Source organism: Molossus molossus, unplaced genomic scaffold, assembly GCF_014108415.1.
Source record: "Molossus molossus isolate mMolMol1 unplaced genomic scaffold, mMolMol1.p scaffold_m16_p_24, whole genome shotgun sequence".
Lineage (NCBI taxonomy): Eukaryota > Metazoa > Chordata > Mammalia > Chiroptera > Molossidae > Molossus > Molossus molossus.
Genome location: NW_023425360.1, coordinates 2,889,125 through 2,908,436, shown reverse-complemented (window position 1 = coordinate 2,908,436; position 19,312 = coordinate 2,889,125). Strand labels below are relative to the sequence as shown.

The 19,312-nt window shown below is 51.0% G+C and overlaps 1 protein-coding gene across 1 annotated transcript in view; it reads left to right on the top strand.

Moving 5' to 3' along the window:
- The window catches only part of SLC28A1 (solute carrier family 28 member 1), a 33,752-nt gene extending 14,689 nt beyond the window's left edge, over nucleotides 1-19,063 (top strand). The window contains exons 8-18 of the mRNA XM_036277963.1: nucleotides 756-833; nucleotides 6,386-6,466; nucleotides 8,269-8,349; nucleotides 9,362-9,487; nucleotides 11,804-11,934; nucleotides 13,167-13,335; nucleotides 13,462-13,659; nucleotides 17,098-17,179; nucleotides 17,938-18,036; nucleotides 18,165-18,276; nucleotides 18,501-19,063. Of these exons, the coding sequence (XP_036133856.1) occupies nucleotides 756-833; nucleotides 6,386-6,466; nucleotides 8,269-8,349; nucleotides 9,362-9,487; nucleotides 11,804-11,934; nucleotides 13,167-13,335; nucleotides 13,462-13,659; nucleotides 17,098-17,179; nucleotides 17,938-18,036; nucleotides 18,165-18,276; nucleotides 18,501-18,573 (1,230 nt within the window). The 3' untranslated portion in view covers nucleotides 18,574-19,063. The remainder of the gene's footprint in view (nucleotides 1-755; nucleotides 834-6,385; nucleotides 6,467-8,268; nucleotides 8,350-9,361; nucleotides 9,488-11,803; nucleotides 11,935-13,166; nucleotides 13,336-13,461; nucleotides 13,660-17,097; nucleotides 17,180-17,937; nucleotides 18,037-18,164; nucleotides 18,277-18,500) is intronic.
- The last annotated feature ends 249 nt before the right edge of the window (nucleotides 19,064-19,312 follow it).

Genomic DNA, 19,312 nt, shown 5'->3' with positions numbered 1-19,312 from the left:
GTTACTCCTTACTCAAGGATATTTTTTCCATTGATTTTTGAGAGAGAGAGAGAGAGAGATAAAGAGAGAGAGAGAGAGAGAGAGGTGTGAGAAAGACACATCCCACACGACCCCAACTGGGACTGGGATCAAACCTGCAACCGAGGTACATGCCCTTGACGGGGAAATCAAACCTGTGATCCTACAGTCCACGGGCTGACGCTCTAACCACTGAGCCAGTGTGGCGAGGGCACCGCTCGCTGTATTTCTCCCTTCGTTGTTTCTTTATTCTCCAAATAATTCTCATCTCAGAGTGTTTCTTTTTATTTTTTTTTATCCTCACCCGAGGACATTTTTCCATTTTTTGTTCAGATAGAGCGAGAGGGAGAGAGAGAAACATCGACGTGAAAGGGACACATCGAGTGGCTGCCACCCGCACAACCAACCAGGGCCGGGGACAAACTGCAACCGAGGTACATGCCCTTAGCGGGAACCGAACCCGGGTCTCTCTGGACCGCAGGCCGACGCTCTGACCGCTGAGCCAAACCGGCCAGGGCTCAGAGTGTTTATTTACAGTGTATTGAAGGTTGTCTTCCGGAGGACATGCGTGGGAGGGGAGAGTGGCCAGGAATGGGGCTTTAAAGGCGTCCAGGTGGCTCCTCAGCCCCGATAGGGCTAAAACCTGGGGAACCAGTCCTTGAACCAACCTGCTTGGGGGTGTGAGGACCCTCTCCCCCTGGCCTCACTCCAGAGTTTGTTTTGTTTTCTCCTTTCAGATCTTCCTGAGCTACACCGAGGCTGGCTCCAAGTTCGTGTTTGGGGAAGCTCTGGTCAAGGATGTCTTTGCCTTTCAGGTCAGCTGACTCTTGGTCGTGTGGCCTTCACACCCTCTGCCAGGCGCTTCCAGCTACTAGGGCATCTGAGCAAGCTGTGGGGGGCAGGCCTTGGGGGCGTCCTAGAAGCTAAGGAAGCTTAAGCCTCAGGTCCTGGGAGGGACCCTGGCAATGTGATCACATGTCCTCTGGTATGTTTTCACTTATGTTAGCCGCATCCTTCATCTTTTCTCCCTTTCTGGAGGAATATGCACACGCCTGCTGCTTGCATCTCTCCCCTAAACCACCTTTAGAACCATGAATTCATAGACCGTCAGGCTAACAAGGATGCTCAGTGATCTTGGGTCTCCTCTTCATATTGGAGGAGGTCACACCAAGGCCAGAGAGGAGCAGTGACCTGGCCACAATCACCCAGTGAGTTAGGGCAGAGCCAGGCCTAGAGCTGAGTTGTTGGACTTCCAGTCGAGTGATGTTTCTTCCTCATACTCTAAGCGGAAGTCAGTGATAGCAGGCCTCCCTTCCAAAGAGCATGTCTAATCACAGTAGTAATACGTTTAAATCATATTAATGGTTGCTAAAGATTTTGAGATCGGATGTTCAGTCAAGAGGGAAAAATAAGGGAGTTGGGCTTATCCTTAACCATCCTCAGAATTTCACTGTCAGATACTTTCCCTGGCCCCTGGGAGGCCTTGTCCTGTGAACTCCTGGTGATTGGCCAGTGGCTTTCTGAGCAAAGATGGGTCAGGTGAGGGAGGATTCGACAAATGCTCCATGGCCAGAGAATTCCCCCTCTCATAAGATTCACTAAACAAAAAGTTTCATTTATTGTCCCGCTCCCTGCATCATGCACACACATACCTGCATGATGCGCGCGCGCACACACACACACACACACACACACACCAGGCTTGGGACTTATCTTCACTGTGGGAGTGACTTTGTTGCTGAGTCAAAGAGAAGACTCAGAAGCTTTCTTTTAGTTTTTTCCACGAACCACTGGACCTAGTCCAAGGCATTGGGCCCATGTCAGCCTGGGGAAGTCTTTTCTGAGCTGGCTCAGATTTTTAGAATCCAAGCTGCTTGCTGCTGGGCCATAGTCCAGCTCATCACTCCTCCAGGAAGTTGAGTCCCTGCTGCAGTCTTCTTCAGTCCTCCTCCCTGGCCGAGAGTCCAGCACAGATGATGTGGAAGCCACCTCCTTCCTGGCTGTATCGTTTTGATTAGTCATTCCACCTTGGCTCTATCTCCCTCTGGTAACTTTCCACCTACACGCTGTCCTCCCCCCAGGCTCCCTCATCCTCCCTGGGTCTGGCTGACCTGGAGCACATGGCCACTCATTCCTTCACTGACACTCTGGCCTCTGGAACATACACCCGCTTCCTAAGCTCAGCAGTGCTGCTCCCATGGTCTTCCTGAGGAGCCCCAGGGGGGAAGGAAAATGTTCTCATCTCCCAGGGATTTCAGGGTGTCTGCCTTATGCAGCCTCTGCAATCCCCAGTGGCCAAATTTTGCAAAAAAAAAAAAACCCAAACAAACCAAAAAATAAATAAGATGAGGACTGAAAGGTGCCATGGATTTAGTCATTAATGGGTCACTGGTTACCTTAGCACCATTTTCAGGGGAGGGACTGAGAGATAAATGGAGATGGAATTGGGATGAAAAAGGAGAGAGACATGACAACTGAAGCAGGAGACATCTTGTCAGAGCGTGGCAAGTACAGAGGTCTCTGCAGGAGACTTGGACAGGCGGAGTTACACACAAGGAGCTGGTGGTGAGGTCAGCAGGAAGTGAGGGGGCGTGTCCGGGGTATCTGCTCTTCTGTAATGCTGGTGGTGCTGCAGCATTCGCCTCTGAGGACCTTCTTGCTTTGGGTTATTGTGGTTCATTGTTGCCGGGGCGGGTGACAGGGCTCTGTGTGCAGTGCTTGGGCCTTGGGCCTGGGGAGTGTAAGGGTTTTGCCTGGACAGCCTCAGGGAGTCATCCAGAGCACTGGCTTAGCTCCCTCCAGGGAGAAGCAGCAGCAGGGCCATGTCCAAGTGGGCTTAGTCCTACCTTTGGAACCTGTTTCCTGTTGAGGACACGACATCTGCTTACAGGTTGTGGTTCTCAGAGTGTGGTGTCCGAACTAAGCAGCAGCAGCAGCATCTTGAAAGGCCACATTCTCAGACCCACCCCGGACATACTGAATCTGAAACTCTGGGGGTGGCGCTCCACATGTGCATTTCTAACGAATTCTCAGGTAATACTGCAGGTCCACACTTTGAGAACCACTGGCTGGGAGAAGCTAAAAGTGGCTTCTCCCTTGAGTTATAGGCAAACACTGACACGAGCAGGCCCAGCCAGGACTCACTGGGGCAGCGATACCCTGGGCTCAGGCTGTCCCATGGAGAAGATGCTTGCTGTCCCTGAAGACAGAGAAATGAGGCCTCAGTGCTGAGCAAAGCTCCCCAGGGTCATGGCAGGGTCTTGGCAACCTGCTTGGTGGGCAGGGGATACTCTGTCTTTTTGCAGGTGTTTGACCTTGGGCAGGTGACCAACATGGCACAGCCTCAGTGTCCCCGTTTGTGGAGTGAAGTTTCCTGACTGGGGGATCATATTGACTTCAGGGACCTTATTTAGTATTAAATGTTCCACCTTAGAAAATTGGGGCCACCTCTCCTCTCCCCCATTCATCTTCCCTCCCTAAATAGTCACCCTTTAAATCCAAAACACCATAGATTCCACCATAGATCCCCTGTCTCACAGATAGAAAAGGTCTCTTGGTTGCCGCCAGTAGAAAGTCTAATTCTGCAGTTGGGTCCAATGCCCTGGGCATCTCCTTCCTGGCTCCAGACCTGCCAGCCTGCTGAGCAGTCCCTTCACATGATAAATTGGACAAGCTGTCTAGACAGTACGTGATCTTCTATGCGTTTTACTCCAAGTGACAGCAGAATGATGTCACCACCCCTCGTGCTGGGGGTGTGTCCAGTACCAGGCAGTCAGGGGGAGTCACGGGACACGAAAGGCTTTCTCCAGCCAGTGCCTGTGTTCCCTGTCAGGTGACATCCCCCGCTGCAGTGAAGTGGGTGACAGATGTCAAAAGGGGCAAGTCCAGATAAACCCCACAGCCTGTCTGGGAAGGAAAAGAAAGAGAAAACCATCTTTCTCATCTTGTCTCTCCTCTGCAGGGGAGCGGCCTGGGGCGGTCTCTGCTCTCCGTATGGCCACTCTGTCATCCCCGTGCATTTTGAACGAGAGCCTAAATCTGATTGCTCAAGATGCTCTCTTCTTAAAAACAAAAACAGCTCTTCCTCCACCCCTCTCTGCTCTGGCCCCTCTTCCTTCCAGCACAGCCAAGCTTCTCCACAGAGCTTGTACTCTTGCTGCCTCTGCTTCATGTCCCTCTCCTCCTCGGTTCCCGGACACTTGGCCTCTGCCCCACCCCTTGTCTGACATTCTCTCCCTTGGGCCACCAGCGACCGCTGAACCACTGGGTGCCAAGGGTCCATTTCAGCCCTTATTTTTCTTTTTTGTTGTTGTTGTTGTTTGTTGTTGTTTTTGTTTTTATTAATTAATTTTTGTTACAGATGTTTCTCCTCCCCCTCCCTCCCTGCCCTTTCCCCAGTTTGTTGTCCCTGTCCACTGTTCATGCATACATGCATATAAGTTCTGTGGTTAATCTCTCCCCCACCACCCTCCTATTTAGGGGATTGTCAGTCTGTACCCCACTTCTGTGTCTCTGGGACTACCCCCTTCCTCAGACTGTTATGTTCATTATATTCCACAAATAAGTGAGATCATATGAAACTTGTCTTTCTCTGTTTGGCTTGTTTCACTTAGGATGATACTTTCCAGGTCCCTCCATGTCGTCTCAAAGGATGAGATCTTTCTTTCTTACCGCTGCGTAGTACTCCATTGTGTATATGTACCACAGCTTTTTTATCCATTCGTCTACTGATGGACACTTGTCAGCCCTTATTTTTCTAGCGTTCTCTGCTGTGTCTGGCACAGCTGACAGCCATGGCTTCTGGAAAAGCTGTCCTTGTCTCCTGGGCTTCCTCCAACCTCTCTGTTTCGTCTTTGCCTTTTCCATATGCCACTCCTGGCCCGCTCACCCCTTAATAACAGTGACCCCAGGGCCTGGCCTTAGTCAATGCCCTTCTCACTGAGGACAGTTTCCTCTGCACTGCATCTGCCCCTCGGCCTCCACCTGTACTTCTGTGCAGATGAGCCCCAAACCAAGGCCTGGCCAGCCCCTCCTCCGCACTCCTGACCTTTTATCCCGCTTGGATGGTCTGCGGGCATCTCGAACCCAGCAGATTCGAAACCAGATTGATGAGCTTTCCCCAGACCTCTCCTCTGCCTATGCTCCCCTCCCCTGAGAAGTGTCCACCTGTCATAGAAAATTGGAGGAGCAGATGAGGAATTGGATATAGAGAAAGAAGAAAACAAAAAGTCCACAGTCCCAGCCCACAGAGGCAACTTTGTTGACTGTTTGGATGAACTGGTTTTAATGTCCTTTCAATGGTTTTAATGTCCGATTCTCCCACTTAACATTTTACCATAAGAATGTTCCCATGGTATTACCGACTCTGAGTAACTTATTATTTTGAAACTGTTTGGAACAGATAATACGTTTCATCAGAACAAAAGGGGATATGGTAAAAAGTGAGTCTCCCTCCCGCCCCTGACCCCCAAGTCCCCCAGTTCCCTCTCCAAGGCAACTGCCATTCCCAGGCGCTTGGAGACCCTTCTAGTGATATTGCGTGTCCACACAAGAGCACACGCAGCGCCACCCACCCTTTTGACACACATACTAGCAGCCTGTTCTACACCTTCCCTTTCTCATTGGACCACCTGTCTTGGCAGTCATTCCATAGCTGCCCAGAGAGAACCCCCTGTTCTTGCTTCCCGACTTCAGCGCCCCACTGTGTGGCCGCACATCAGGCTATTGAACTCGCCCTCCGCTGAGACACGGTTACATTGTTGCCTGTCCTGGTGATTGTAAACCAGCCTGCGGTGAGGCAGCCCTGGGCTGGGCCCTGGTCCGGGATGAGGCGGTGGATGCGAGAGGTGTTGAAGGGGGAACTGGTGAGGCTTGGAGTGAGGGAAGAGAAGTGACAAGCCTGGTAATAGGGAACAAGGTGACAAGAGGAAATGCCGGTTGCAGGTCCAGGAGGAATCTCATTCTTAGTGATCTGAGGGGCCCCAGAGCACAGGAGGGAGGTTAAGTCCAGAGTCCTGGCCACGGGTGAGCTCACAGCGGAGGATGGACACTGTGCAAGGAGGTAGGCCCTGAGCCCCCACAGCCTGAGAGGCAGACATCTATACCATTTTACAGGTGATAAAAAGTGGCAGACTCAGGTCTTGCCTCTCTACCACAGCACAGGCCTCGTCTGTGGTGAGGGGAGGAAGAGGGATGGCTGGGTGGATGGTCAATATTTAGTGGAGAAAGACATGCCTCCAAAGAGGCCACATAGGTGATTCCGTGGCAAGGCCTTGGACGGAAAGGGCTGTCTAGTGTCTCCGAGGCCCTGCCTGGTCCCCTACCACCTGCTTGCCTCTGAACTAGGGCCTCTCCTCTTTCCTGACAGGTTCTGCCCATCATTGTTTTCTTCAGCTGTGTCATGTCAATTCTCTACCACGTGGGCCTCATGCAGTGGGTGATCCTGAAGGTGAGTCCCAATGCCTCGAGCTGGTTCTCCCAGAGACACCTGGGAACAGGGCTCACACTCTCCCAGAATGCCTTGCTCCCAGAGCTCAAACCCTCCCTCAATCCCCTGCTCCCAGTGTCTACACCTTCTCAAATCTACTGCTAACCAAACATCTTTTCCATCTTTTCAGAGTCTCTTGTCATAATACTAAGCAGAAATGGTACCACAAGCCAAGGTGATCTTGGTAGGAGGGAAGTTTGTAGAATTGAGGCTGCTTTGAGAAGAAATGTTAGCGAGAAAAATAATGGAGACCAAAAAGATCTCGGGAGACTGGAGCAGGGGCCATATTGGCCAGACTTAGTTAGTGTAAATGTCAAATCCTGTGCTTCTGATCAGAAAATCTGCTGCACGAAACCAGGATGCAGGAGACAGCATTGGACCTGGCAAAAGATGCTGAGCGTTTAACTGGCTGAGCTCAGAATAAACCCACACCACAAGGTGGCTGCCAGAAATGCAGAAACTGCCTGTGGTTATGTTAAGAGTTTACAGACTGTGGCATGAGGGAGGCAATGATGCCCACATCTGGAGAACATGCTTAACCAAGGGGCTACGACAAACTGAACCATCAGCGGGAGAGTGGAGGATTGAACACGGTACCCTCCACAGAATGACTGGAAGAAGTAGGGATGAGCAAAAGAAGGCTAGGGTGGAGGAGGCTGTGGAGGATAGCTGTCTCTAAATACACAGAAAGTGCCCTGGCCAGTTTAGCTCAGCAGTTTGAGTGTTGGCCCGTGGACCAAAGAGTTGCAGTTTGATTCCGGCCAAGGACACATACCTGGGTTGCGGTTCGTCCCTGGCCCTGGTCGGGATCATGCAGGAGACAAACAGTCGATGTGTCTCTCTCACATGGATGTTTCTCTCTCTCTCTCTCTTTCTCTTCCTCCCTCCCTCCCTCCCATTCTGTCTGGAGATAAATGGAAAAATATCCTCGGGTGAGGATTAAAAAATAAAATAAATAAAAAATAAATTAAATTTAGGGAAATTAGGGAAGGGGCAGCCTGAGAGGTACAAGCAGTGAGGAGAAATTCCAGGGAAACAGATTTCATTTTGATTGAAAGGAAGAGTTTCTTTTCTTTTCTTTTTTTTTTTTATCCTCACCCGAGGATATTTTTCCATTTTTTGTACAGATAGAGCGGGAGGGAGAGAGAGGAAGGGAGAGAGAGAGAGGAACATCGATGTGAAGGGACACATCGAGTGGCTGCCACCCACACGACCAACCAGGGCCGGGGACAAACTGCAACCAAAGTACGTACCCCTAGCGGGAACCGAACCCGGGTCTCTCCGGACCGCAGGCTGACGCTCTAACCGCTGAGCCAAACTGGCCAGGGCGAAAGGAAGAACTTTCTAATAAAGTGTTTCCAAACCTTTTTCATGAAACTCTAGTTCTGCAGCAGGTTAACAAATGCTACTAGGTAAAGGGATTCCATGGTCAAATGATTCTGTGAAGCTGACCAATTTAAAAAGGTATTGTACAGCACTTCCCAGAGCCTTCGCTGGGCTAATATATATTAGTTCTCTCCAAGGGGTGTGGGTATAGTGACTCTCAAATGTATTTGACCAAGGAATCCTTTTCTCATGGATTGTAAGCCCCCCCATCAATGGAGGTTTGAAAGGAGAAGATGAATAGACCTTTTGGAGGGAATGTAGGTGGGAGTTGGGAGTTGGGAGTTGGAAGGGGGACTTGTAAGGTAATTCCACCCTGGACTCTACCTGCCTCTGGGGCTTGCTGATGCTGGCCACCAAGAGTACCCGCTTCCTTCTAGATCGCCTGGCTAATGCAGGTCACCATGGGCACCACCGCCACTGAGACCCTGAGTGTGGCTGGAAACATCTTCGTGAGCCAGGTGGGTCCTGCAGCGTCCTGCTCTCATGCTCCTCGGCCGTCTTCCCAGAGACCAGCCGCCCCGGTCCCTGGGGCTCTGCTTCAGTCAGCGGAAGAGCCATATAAACCTTCCTGCGGGGTCCCCAGAGGCGATGCCCCAGGGACGCTCATGTGGGCTGCCCCGTGCCTGGGTCATTCCAGGGAGTGGTATTGTCTGGCATCTCCTACTGTTCTAGGCCTAGGCCGCCTTCAGCTTAGGGACTCACAAATCTCAGAGATGGAGTCCAACTTTGTCCTTTTGTACATGAGGAAGCTGAGGCTCAGTGGTGGGGATGACTGGCTAGGATCCCACAAGATGAGGCAGGACTTAGAATCCTGTTTTGTTTTTTTATTCTGACCAGGGTTCTTTCCACCACATCATTTTGTCTTTTTTTTACCCCTCTTTCTGAAAAAGTGTTTTTCAAAGTAAATGTGACTCTGAAGGCACTATCAGTCTTAAGTCCCTTTCAGAAGGCCCGACCCTCCCAGGGTGAGTCTCTGCAGACCGCTCCAGGAGTCGGGCCCATCTGAGTTACCAAGAGACATACTTGCCCTTCTTCCTGCGACCCCCAGGCTTCAGTAAAAGTTCAGGCCTGGAGTTACATCTGCTCCTGGCCCTTTGCATGAGAAGAGGTCATTTTTTGAACCTCTCTTATCCTCTGTTTGCTCTCCTGAAAAGTGGGGATGATCTCTTCTTTCTCAGAGGTTGTAAGTAATTAATGTGAGGTGCTTAATGGGGTGCTTGGACGTGGTAGGCACTTGACACGGCAGCATCATCAGGCCGAGTGGAAGGACTGGGGGTCCTTGCCCAGGGCCAGGCTGACACTGATGTTCAGAGAAGTTCAGTCAAGTACAGACCACCTTCTGTCTCTTCCCCTGGGGGCCCCCAGCACTCACTGTGACCTGCCCACTCCCGGGGGGTGGAGGAAGGAACTCCCCAGGTGCCTGTGCCAGCCTGACCGGTTCTGTTTGTCTGACATCTTTTTCGTTTGTAGACCGAGGCCCCTCTACTAATCCAGCCCTACTTGGCAGACATGACCCTCTCTGAAATCCACGTTGTCATGACCGGGGGCTATGCCACCATTGCTGGCTCCTTGCTGGGTGCCTACATCTCCTTTGGGGTATGAACGCATTCTTGATGGAAGTATAATTTGCTGTAATTTTTTCGGAGGGCATCTATCAGCCAGTTTTAAAATAGTTCCCTTTGATCTAGTTAGGAATATTATGATACAGAAATATTTCCACAAGTGGTCAGAAAATTCAAAATTCTGTTATTATTTGTAGTAGAAAAGCAAAACAAAGTACGAAACAACCTAAGTGACAAGCAGTAAGGGCATGAGTTGGGTAAATGCATCCGTATACAATGAGCGCAATGCCGCTAAGTCCTAGAGTGAGGTAGGCCGTGGTCTGCCTTTCCCTGTCCCAGATGCTGTGTGTGCAAGAATCGGGGTATGAGAGAATGACACCCACTGTCCTCTTTTCTGGTCCCAAATTCCACTTCTCAGCTCTGTCCTTGAAGGGTGGCCAAGGAGGGGCTTGAGGCCAGGCCAGGCGGCCCCTCAGTCCTTCCTTCCCTCAGGTCCCTGGGCTGCATTTGTGAGCTCAGCGCCACGTCCCGCAGAGCATGCTGGGCAAGAGGCAGCTGTGCCTTTCCCAGAAGGCCTCTTGTCCTGGTCTTCCGGCCTGGCAGCCTGCCCCCTAGAACTTTAGAGGTCGCCTTATCTCATGGAGGCTTAGGAAAGGCCCATCAGAGCGGGTACACCTCCCCCACCCCCACCAATGGATTTAGGAAGGAGTTTGATATTTCAAAAATGCAAACTCAAAGCTGTTCCTGGTGACGTATTAGGGGAAGGAATACCATAATATTTTCAGGACTTAGGGCCTTTGACTGTCTTAACCTTGTTCCAGGGCTCACAGCCAGTCGAGAGATGGTGTTCTTTCTACTGCATGAGCATGGCTGCCCCTGAAGACTAAATCCTGGGAAAACTCTGTCCCTTTTCTATAATCTGCCTTACAATTCATCCTACTTTCTTCCCCTTTCTCAGGGAGGAGCCCAGGGTAGCCCCAGGCAGCAGGGCCTCCCCACTGAAGGGGCCCACTTTCCTGTAGCTCCACAGAATGTGCAGAGGCTGCGGGATCAGCCAGGTGGCTATGGGTCTCCATTCACAGCCTATGGTCTGGCTCCAAGGCTACCACCGTAGCCGGCCCAGGTGAAAAGCGCCTACGTAAGGAGTCTGGTATCAGAGAAGCTCTCTTCTGCCCCCACCTGGCCCTTGGCTGCCATTGCAGCAGCCCTAGGACCCCTAGACCAATTTCTCCTCACCCTCTCCCTTTGTCCTCACTGGCTCTGTCCTCAGCCCCTGAAATCCAGGAAGATCCCTCTTGTTCTGTCTTCCTTTCTCTCTGTTGGTCAGCTTCTGTCTCCCTTCGCCCTACACCCCTCCTATTGCGAATATCTGGGTATTTCTAGACCTGCGCTGTCCAACACAGCAGCCATTGGCCACACGTGGCTGGCTATTGAGCACTTTACATATGGCTGGTCTGAAATAAGATCTGCTATGAGAGTTCTTTTTTTTTAATCCTTACCCAAGGATATTTTTCTATCTATCTTCAAATAGAGTGGGAGGGAGGGAGGGAGGAAGGGAGATTGAAACATCGATGTGAGAGAGACACATCGATTGGTTGCCTCCCACACAACCCTGACCAGGACCGGGGACTGAACCACAACCGATGGACGTGCCCTTGACCGAAATCGAACCCACGACTCTTTGGTCTGCAGGCCGACGCTCTAACTGCTGAGCCAAACTAGCCAGGGCAGATCTGCTATGAGACTTAGTATGGAAAAAAAAATTAATATATTTTAAAATAAGTTTAATATTGATTACATGGATGGAAAGATAAAATTTGGATAGATTGAGTTGAATAAAGTATATGATTAAAATTAATTTTACTTGCTTTTTATGTGTTTATTTTTTTTACTTTTCATTTTTTTAATTGGCCACTAGAAACTTTAAAATCACAGATGTGGTTCCCACTATATCTGCACTGGACAGTGCTGATCTAGACCTCGGAGGTCCCAGGGGTCACTTGACTGAATCCTTTCATGGTGCCTCCACATACCTCTCCCTTTCACCATATTTCCAAAAAGCCCCAAAACAGTCACTAGCTCTCTCTGCTAATCCCGGAAACTGGTCTCTCTATACACCCCCCTGGTTCAGGAGCCACCGAGAGACGAGGTTTAGATGTGTGTCTGGAGCTGTGAACACAGGCTGTGCAGGGTGACATTGGGGGGCCGCCACTGATGCCCCTTAGTCAACGGTGCAAGAGTGGGAGCCCCTGGGCAGGGTCTGTGGGGTCCTGAGCAGGGCCAGTGGTGACCTACCGGTGGGGCTGCACTGCTTGGCCCCCACATGTCCTCCCTGTTCTCCCCCTCGCAGATTGACGCGGCCTCCCTGATTGCTGCCTCTGTGATGGCTGCCCCCTGTGCTTTGGCCCTGTCCAAGCTGGTCTACCCGGAGGTGGAGGAGTCCAAGTTCAGGAGTGAGGAGGGAGTGAAACTGAGCTCCGGGTGAGCACAGTAGGATGCGTGCTGGTGGGGGGCTGGGGACAGGAGCAGAGGCGGGGGACCTTTCCACCAACCCTGGGCCCACCTCTCTGCTTAAATTGCCCTCTTTTGTGGCTTCACTTAGAAAAATGCAGACTCCAGTTCTTATATCTTAATTTCCATTCTCGGACCAGAAGGACACAATGGATTGCTCAAGGCATGAGAGAGTGACCTGGGTCTTAGGGACATGGCCTGGTGTGTGTATGGTGAGGGTCATGGAAGGCTGCATGCCACCTTCTCCACATGCCTTGGACTCTGACCTCCAGTATGTCAATCACATATTAACATACTGAGCATGGTTCTGGATTTCACTCACCTCTTAACATCGCTTCATTACAGTATTAATAGCTGTTGTGTAACATCTGATCCTTTAAAAACATGGAAAAGGTGCTGCTTTCGATAAATGTGCTTGGGGATACAGTACCCAGTCCCAACCTCACAGCTTCCTGAAGGCCCAGAGCAGCACTGCCCCTTATAGAAACATGCTGTGAACAACGCCTTTGACTTTACATTTTCTGGTCACTGTCTTAAGAAAAGTATAAAGAAGCAGGTGATTTTAATAAAATATTTTATTTAACCCAACATATCTAAAATATTATTATTTCAACATTTTATTAAATGATTGTTTTTATTTTTATTTATTTTTTTTAAATTTTTTTCCTTTATTGATTTTAGAGAGAGAAAAAGTGAGAAGGAGAGAGAGATAGAAACATCAATGAGAGAGAACATCGATTGGCCACCTCCTGCATGCCCCTCACTGGGGATTTGGCTTACAGCCTGGGAATGTGTCCTGACTGGGAATCGAACCCGCGACCTCTTGGTGCAGGGTCAGTGCTCAACCACTGAGTCACACCGGCTGGACTAAATGATTGTTTTTATATTGATGTTTTGTACTAAATCTCTAAAACCTAGTGTGTAATTTCTTCTTACAATATATCTCAATTCCGAGCAGTGTCCTTTCAAGTGTTTAAAAGCCCCATGTGGCTAATGGCTCCTGTCATGGACAGCTCTGCATTGGAAGCCTGGGTCTAATCCTGGTGCTGGGACCATCCCCTCTCTCTCTGGGTGTCAGAGGGAAAACAAGGACCTTTGGCTCTGAAACACATTGTCCAGGGTTCTTCTCTAACCCCCATAGGATGAGAGGCCCTGCTGTTTTTGGGGACAGGCCAATAAGTGGCTCTTGATCCCAACTACAGAGATGCTCAGAATCTCATAGAAGCCGCCAGCAGCGGGGCCGCCATATCGGTGAAGGTTATTGCCAACATCGCAGCCAACCTGATTGCCTTCCTGGCTGTGCTGGCCTTCATCAACGCTGCCCTCTCCTGGCTGGGGGACATGGTGGACATCCAGGAGCTCAGCTTCCAGGTACAGTCTGGCTGGCCTGCAGGGCCTGTGGAGTGGGCAGTCCTGGGCAGTGGGTGGTGGGTGGCCCCCCCTAGCAGGGCCCAGGCCAGCCCAGGTCTCAGCAGTTCCTCTTGCCTTGTGTCTCAGCTCATCTGCTCCTACATCCTGCGGCCTGTGGCTTTCTTGATGGGCGTGGCCTGGGAGGACTGCCCGGTGGTGGCTGAGCTGCTGGGGATCAAGCTGTTTCTGAATGAGTTTGTGGCCTATCAGGAGCTGTCCCAGTACAAGCAGCGCCGCCTCGCTGGGGCTGAGGAGTGGGTCGGCGGCAAGAAGCAGTGGATCTCCGTGAGTGTCCCAGGCCCCTCCCCGAGGCAGGGGCGTGACCTAGCTGCTCTCCCTGCTCCCTGGGCCCTGCATTCAACCCTCATATGCTACTGCCCTGGGCTCCGGACGGCTTCAGGCTTCACTGCCGTCACCTTGAGACCTCTCAGGAGGCTGAGGCGTGGGGAAGGAGCCCTGTGGAGACATCTGAGATCTAGCTGTAGATGGGCCACTGTCCTGTGGCCTGGGGCCAGCCGTTGCTCCTTGCCTCTCCTATTGGAAAACTGGTGTAGCACCTGCCCTGTCTACCCCAAAGGAGTGGGTGTGAGCCTCCAGGGAGCGACCTCACCACCATGTTTACTGTCAGTGTGTTGCATTCAGCTCCAGGGTTGGCTCTTTCCGTTAAAGTTTATTTATAAAACTGTAAAAGCTCTATAAAACGAACCTTTCTAAAGGAATAAAAGCTCTAGCCCTGGCTGGTTTGACTCAGCGGTTAGAGCGTCGGCCTGCGGTCCGGGGAGACCCGGGTTCAGTTCCCGCTAAGGGCATGTACCTCGGTTGCAGTTTGTCCCCGGCCCTGGTTGGGTTGTGCGGGTGGCGACCACTCGATGTGTCCCTTTCACGTCAATGTTTGTCTCTCTCTCTCTTCCTCTCTCTCCCTCCCGCTCTATCTGAACAAAGAATGAAAATATGTCCTCTGGTGAGGATAAAAAAAAAAAAAAAGGAATAGAAGCTCTATGTAGCATCATCTGGAATGAAAGTTACCTGTCTCATCATCCTAAAGTAACAGTGATTGTTGTTCTATATTTTTTCTTCTATTTCTTTAAAGAGAGTATATATAGTTTGTTTGTTTTTTAAATCCTCACCCGAGGATATTTTTCTATTTATCATCAGATAGAGTGGGAGGGAGGGAGAGAGAAGGAGAGGGAGAAACTTTGACGTGAGAGAGACATATTGACTGGTTGCCTCCTGCACGACCCAACCAGGGCCGGGGATGAACTGCAACCTAGGTCCGTGCCTTTGACCAGAATCGAACCCGCAACTCATTGGTCTGCAGGCTGATGCTCTAACTGCTGAGCAAAACCAGCCAGGGCGAGAGTATATATAGTTTTAATTTTAGTATCCAAACTGTATTTTTTCTAATTTTTAAAATTGATTAATTAATTTATTTTTGTTACAGATGTTTCTCCTTTTTCTTCCATTGACACACTCCTCCCTGCTCCCATCCCCCCTCCTTCACCATGTTGTTGTGTATGTCAGTTGGTTATGCATCTAAGTTCTTTGGTTTATCTCCTGTAGCCAGCTTTTATTCTCACCTACTATTATGACATAAGCATCATGTTTTATATCTGTAGCCTCACACATTTAGCCCACTCCCTGTTGTCGGGCCATTCGGATTCATTCTGTTGGGCGATTATACATGAAGCTGCAAGAATAAGTTTTGTACAGAACGTTTCCCTGCTCTGCGATCCTTTCCTCGGCAGCTTTCCCAGATGTGATGACGGAGTCACATGGCATGAGTCCTCCTGCGGTTGCTGCCAGGAACTGTCCCAAAGGGGTGTAGCAGCTGAACTCACCCCCCGCTGTGCCTGTGCGCACTGACTTCACCACACATTGAACAGCTTCGAGTAGCTTAAAAGAAGAAGTTCTGCTATTTGAATGGGCAAATAAGAGCTCGTTGTGTTCATGTGTGTTTCTTGGGTTACTAGGAACTTTTAACGTAACTTTTTTATTGTCTTTTAAGTTTTTTTTTAGTTGTGAAGGAATGTACTCTTTTTTTTTTTTAATGTTTGTATGAAGTAAGAAGCACAGATTCCCCCTCATCTCTAGCTCCTCATCTCTAGCTCCTCTCCTCTCTCACTCTCTTCTGTACAGATAATGGATGGTACATTCCTTCAGCATCATTTTTTAAAATCGTCATCAATATGTTGATTGATTTTTAGACAGAAAGGAAGAGGGAGGGAAGGAGGGAGAGAGAACGAGAGAGAGAGAGAGAGAGAGAGAGAGAGAGAAATCAATGTGAGAAGAAACATCAACTGGTTGCCTCCCAAACTCCTCTGGACTGGCGATCAAAACCACAGCCTAGGTATGTGCACTGCCTGGGACTCAAACCCACAACCTTTTGGGGTATGGAATGATGCTCCAACCAACTGAGCCACCTGGTCAGGGCAGGATCATTTGTTAATGAACTTCATTCCTTCAGCAAGTTTTTTTATTGATTGATTGATTTTAGAGAGAGAGAAAGGGAGAAGGAGAGAGAGATAGAAATATCAATGTTTAGCCCTGGCCAGTTTGGCTCAGCGGTTAAAGCGTCAGCCCGTGGGCCAGAGAGACCCGGGTTCAGTTCCCACTAAGGGCACGTACCTCGGTTGCAGTTTGTCCCCGGCCCCGGTTGGGGTCGTGTGGGTGGCAGCCACTTGATGTGTCTCTCTCACATCAATGTTTCTCTCTCTTTCTCCCTCTCTCCCTTCTACTCCAATTGAAGATAAATGAAAAATGTCCTTGGGTGAGGATAAAAAAATATATCAATGTTTATCCATTCCAGTGATCTAGAATTAATTTTTTATATGATATGAGGTATGAATCTAAACCAATTTTACCCCCCAATAACTGTTCAGAGCAAAAGAGAAGGAGAATTACTTTACTTAAACATGTACTGTGTGCCTGGTACTTTCCACATATGGTATGGTCCCCGCAATGCCCTTCCAGGCTGGTCCTGTCATTCCCCATTCCGGATGGAGAGACAAAACGTAAGAGCTATTGACCTTCTCAGCCTGACCATTACCTGGGGGCAAGCCTGGAACCCAAGTTGGCGGGACTCCACGTCCCTCACGCCCTTCACTAGGCCACACTCTCTCCACCCTCAGCAGACAGCACCCTCAGAGCTCTTGGCCTGCGAGGTTCTCGGGAGACATAGGGCAAGACTGCAGTGTCGGGAAGGGGCCATTCACCCAAGTGCCCCCAGGGTGTAGGACTGAGCAAGCCTGAATCACACCCAGACAGGCTGGTAATGAAGCTAAGCAGGTTGAAGGTGCTTGAGGTGGTACAACTGAGAGGTGAGTGTGCAAGACCTGGGAGGGGGCAGCACCAAGTGCTCCCAAGGTCAAAGGCACAGAACAAATGGGTGATTGAAGGCTAGGGAACCAGGTGGTGTAGAGTCCTCCCATCCCATCTGAGGGGAGGCCCTCCTCACTCATCTTCTTTAAATAATTTTTTTTTCTATGTATCTTCAGATAGAGTGAGAGGGAGAGAGAGGGAGTAAAAAGGAGAGAGAAACATCAACGTGAGAGAGACACATCAACTGGTTGCCTCCCGCACAACCCCAACCAGGGCCGGGGAACAAACCGCAACCGAGGTACGTGCCCTTGGCCAGAACCGAACCCACAACTCATTGGTCCACGGGCCGATGCTCTACCGCGGAGCCAAACTGGCCAAGGCCTCACTCATTTTCTGTGATTTCAGGTCAGAGCAGAAGTCCTCACAACATACGCCCTCTGTGGATTTGCTAACCTCAGCTCCATTGGGGTCATGCTGGGAGGCCTGAGTGAGTCTTATGGGGGCGCCTGGGCATCCTGGATTATTGGGGACCTGGACTCTGCTGGCTATGAAACAACTTCCTGGGGATCCGTGGGCCTCAGTTCCCCTTTGTCTAAGGCAAGGCCTGAGGAAGATGGCTGTGGAGGTTCCTCCCTGCGGGGAGTTCCATGATTCCTCTGCTTCTGGAAGCAGCCCAGGCCAAGCGTGGTTCTGGGATCCGGTGAGGGACAAGAGGTGCAGTGCTGGCCTGTCCTCCGAGCCCTTGGCCTGCCGTTTCTCATACGCAGTGGGTAGGCAGGCGTGGAACGCCTCGGGAGGAAGGCTCTGCCTGGCTCTCAGCTCCCTGCAGAAACCATTTCCACTCTTCACGGTCCCCCTGCCTGGCGTCGTAACCACCCCACCTTAACCGCAGAGTAGGACACTGATTGTTGGAGAAGAGAAGTGATGGCCCAAGTCACTCAGCTAGTAAATGGCAAAGCCTGTGTTTAATCCCAGTTCTGCCTGACTCCAGACTCAGGTTCTTTTCCTACATCTGCCACTGGTGATGTGTGTGGGAGGTGTGGGTGCTACCTCGGGGCCTAAGTCAGGCCAAGGAAGTGACCCTGGACTCCCAAACTCAGCCAGAGTCAGGAGGACAATGTCCCCCCCCTCCCCCCCCCGGCCACCTTGAAGAGGACAGGAAGTAAGCCGATGCAGCCAGAGATACAGAGCATTGACAGAGAGGCCCATGGCCCCCTGACCCTGAGCGTTCCTGTCCCCTTGCAGCCTCCATGGCCCCCCACCGGAAGAGCGACTTCTCCCAGATTGTGTTGCGGGCGCTCTTCACAGGGGCCTGTGTATCCCTGGTGAATGCCTGCGTTGCAGGTGAGTCTCTGCCTGGCAGAGCCCTGATTTCCCAGCCAGGCTGGCCCTGGAGCTCTGGCCTCGTTGGAAGTTCCTGGGGGTGGGAAGTAGGGGATAGACCCTGCTCAGCGGCTGCTTTCCCTGCATAGGGATCCTCTATGTGCCCAGAGGGGCTGAGGTCAACTGTACCACCCTCCTGAACACGACCCTCAGCAGCAGCAGCTTTGAGTTGTACCAGTGCTGCCGCGAGGCCTTCCAGAGGTGAGAGCTTGGGGGATGCCTTGGGCCCCAGGGCGAGGGATGGGAATGTCATGGCTGTGGTTGATGTGGCCTGGGGAGGGTAAGCGAGTGGGGCTTGAGACTCCAACTTGGGGAGGAAAGGTGGACCAGAGACGTGGAGCAACTTTCCCAGGGTTGCACAGCCTTTGGCGGCCCGCAGAACCAGTCCTGGAGCACAGACTGCAGCCTTTGCTTTTTTTTTTCAGCACCAGCCCAGTGTTCGGCCCAGAGGCCCTGGACAACTGCTGTCGATTTTACAACCACACGATGTGTGCATAGTGGGACCGCATGCCTTTGTGCCTCCTGGGGGCGGTTCTTCCCCAGAGGCAGCTGACCCCACCTTTCCCTGTCCGGGCCTGTCCTCAGGGAAGCCACATGGGAGGAGCAGTGGGGGGACTGGGCAGAGGCTGAGAGGCTGTGTATGTGGATGAAGGACGCTCCCCACTCCTAACCCCCATGCTGTGAATGTGAATTCTCAGGATCACTTCTGCCTCCTCTTCTCTTCCCCCCATATCCGACGGCACCCTGGTCTTCTCTAGCCCCCTTCCCGCCATGGGCCTCTCACATACCCTTCCCTTTGCTATGATCCCTTACCCCTGGCATCCTGGCCCCCTTCTTTCCCCTTCTCTGGGTGCTTGGGGCTTACTGAGGTTTACCCCTGCCCATGGTTTCTCCTGGAGACCCCTCCCCTACTTTCAGAGACACCCCGTCGCTTTCTCTTTAGCACTTCCCAAACTGGTGTCCCGTGGAACACTGTCCCGCAAGGTGTCCAGAGCTTCCGTGGTCTGCTAGGTTTGGGGAACCCTGGGCTAAATAAAGTTAGACAGGTTTGGTTTATTCTTTCTTTCATTTTTTTTTTTTTTTTTAACTCTATACTTGTCAGAGCTTGTTATGGATGTGATAGGAGACATTTTCCAAATTTCTTTGACTGTAAGAACCTTTTTGATGGAAACATCTCTTCGATGAGGAGTCTCTGGAACACAATTTAGAAATGATTGATTAATGTCCAAACTACTTT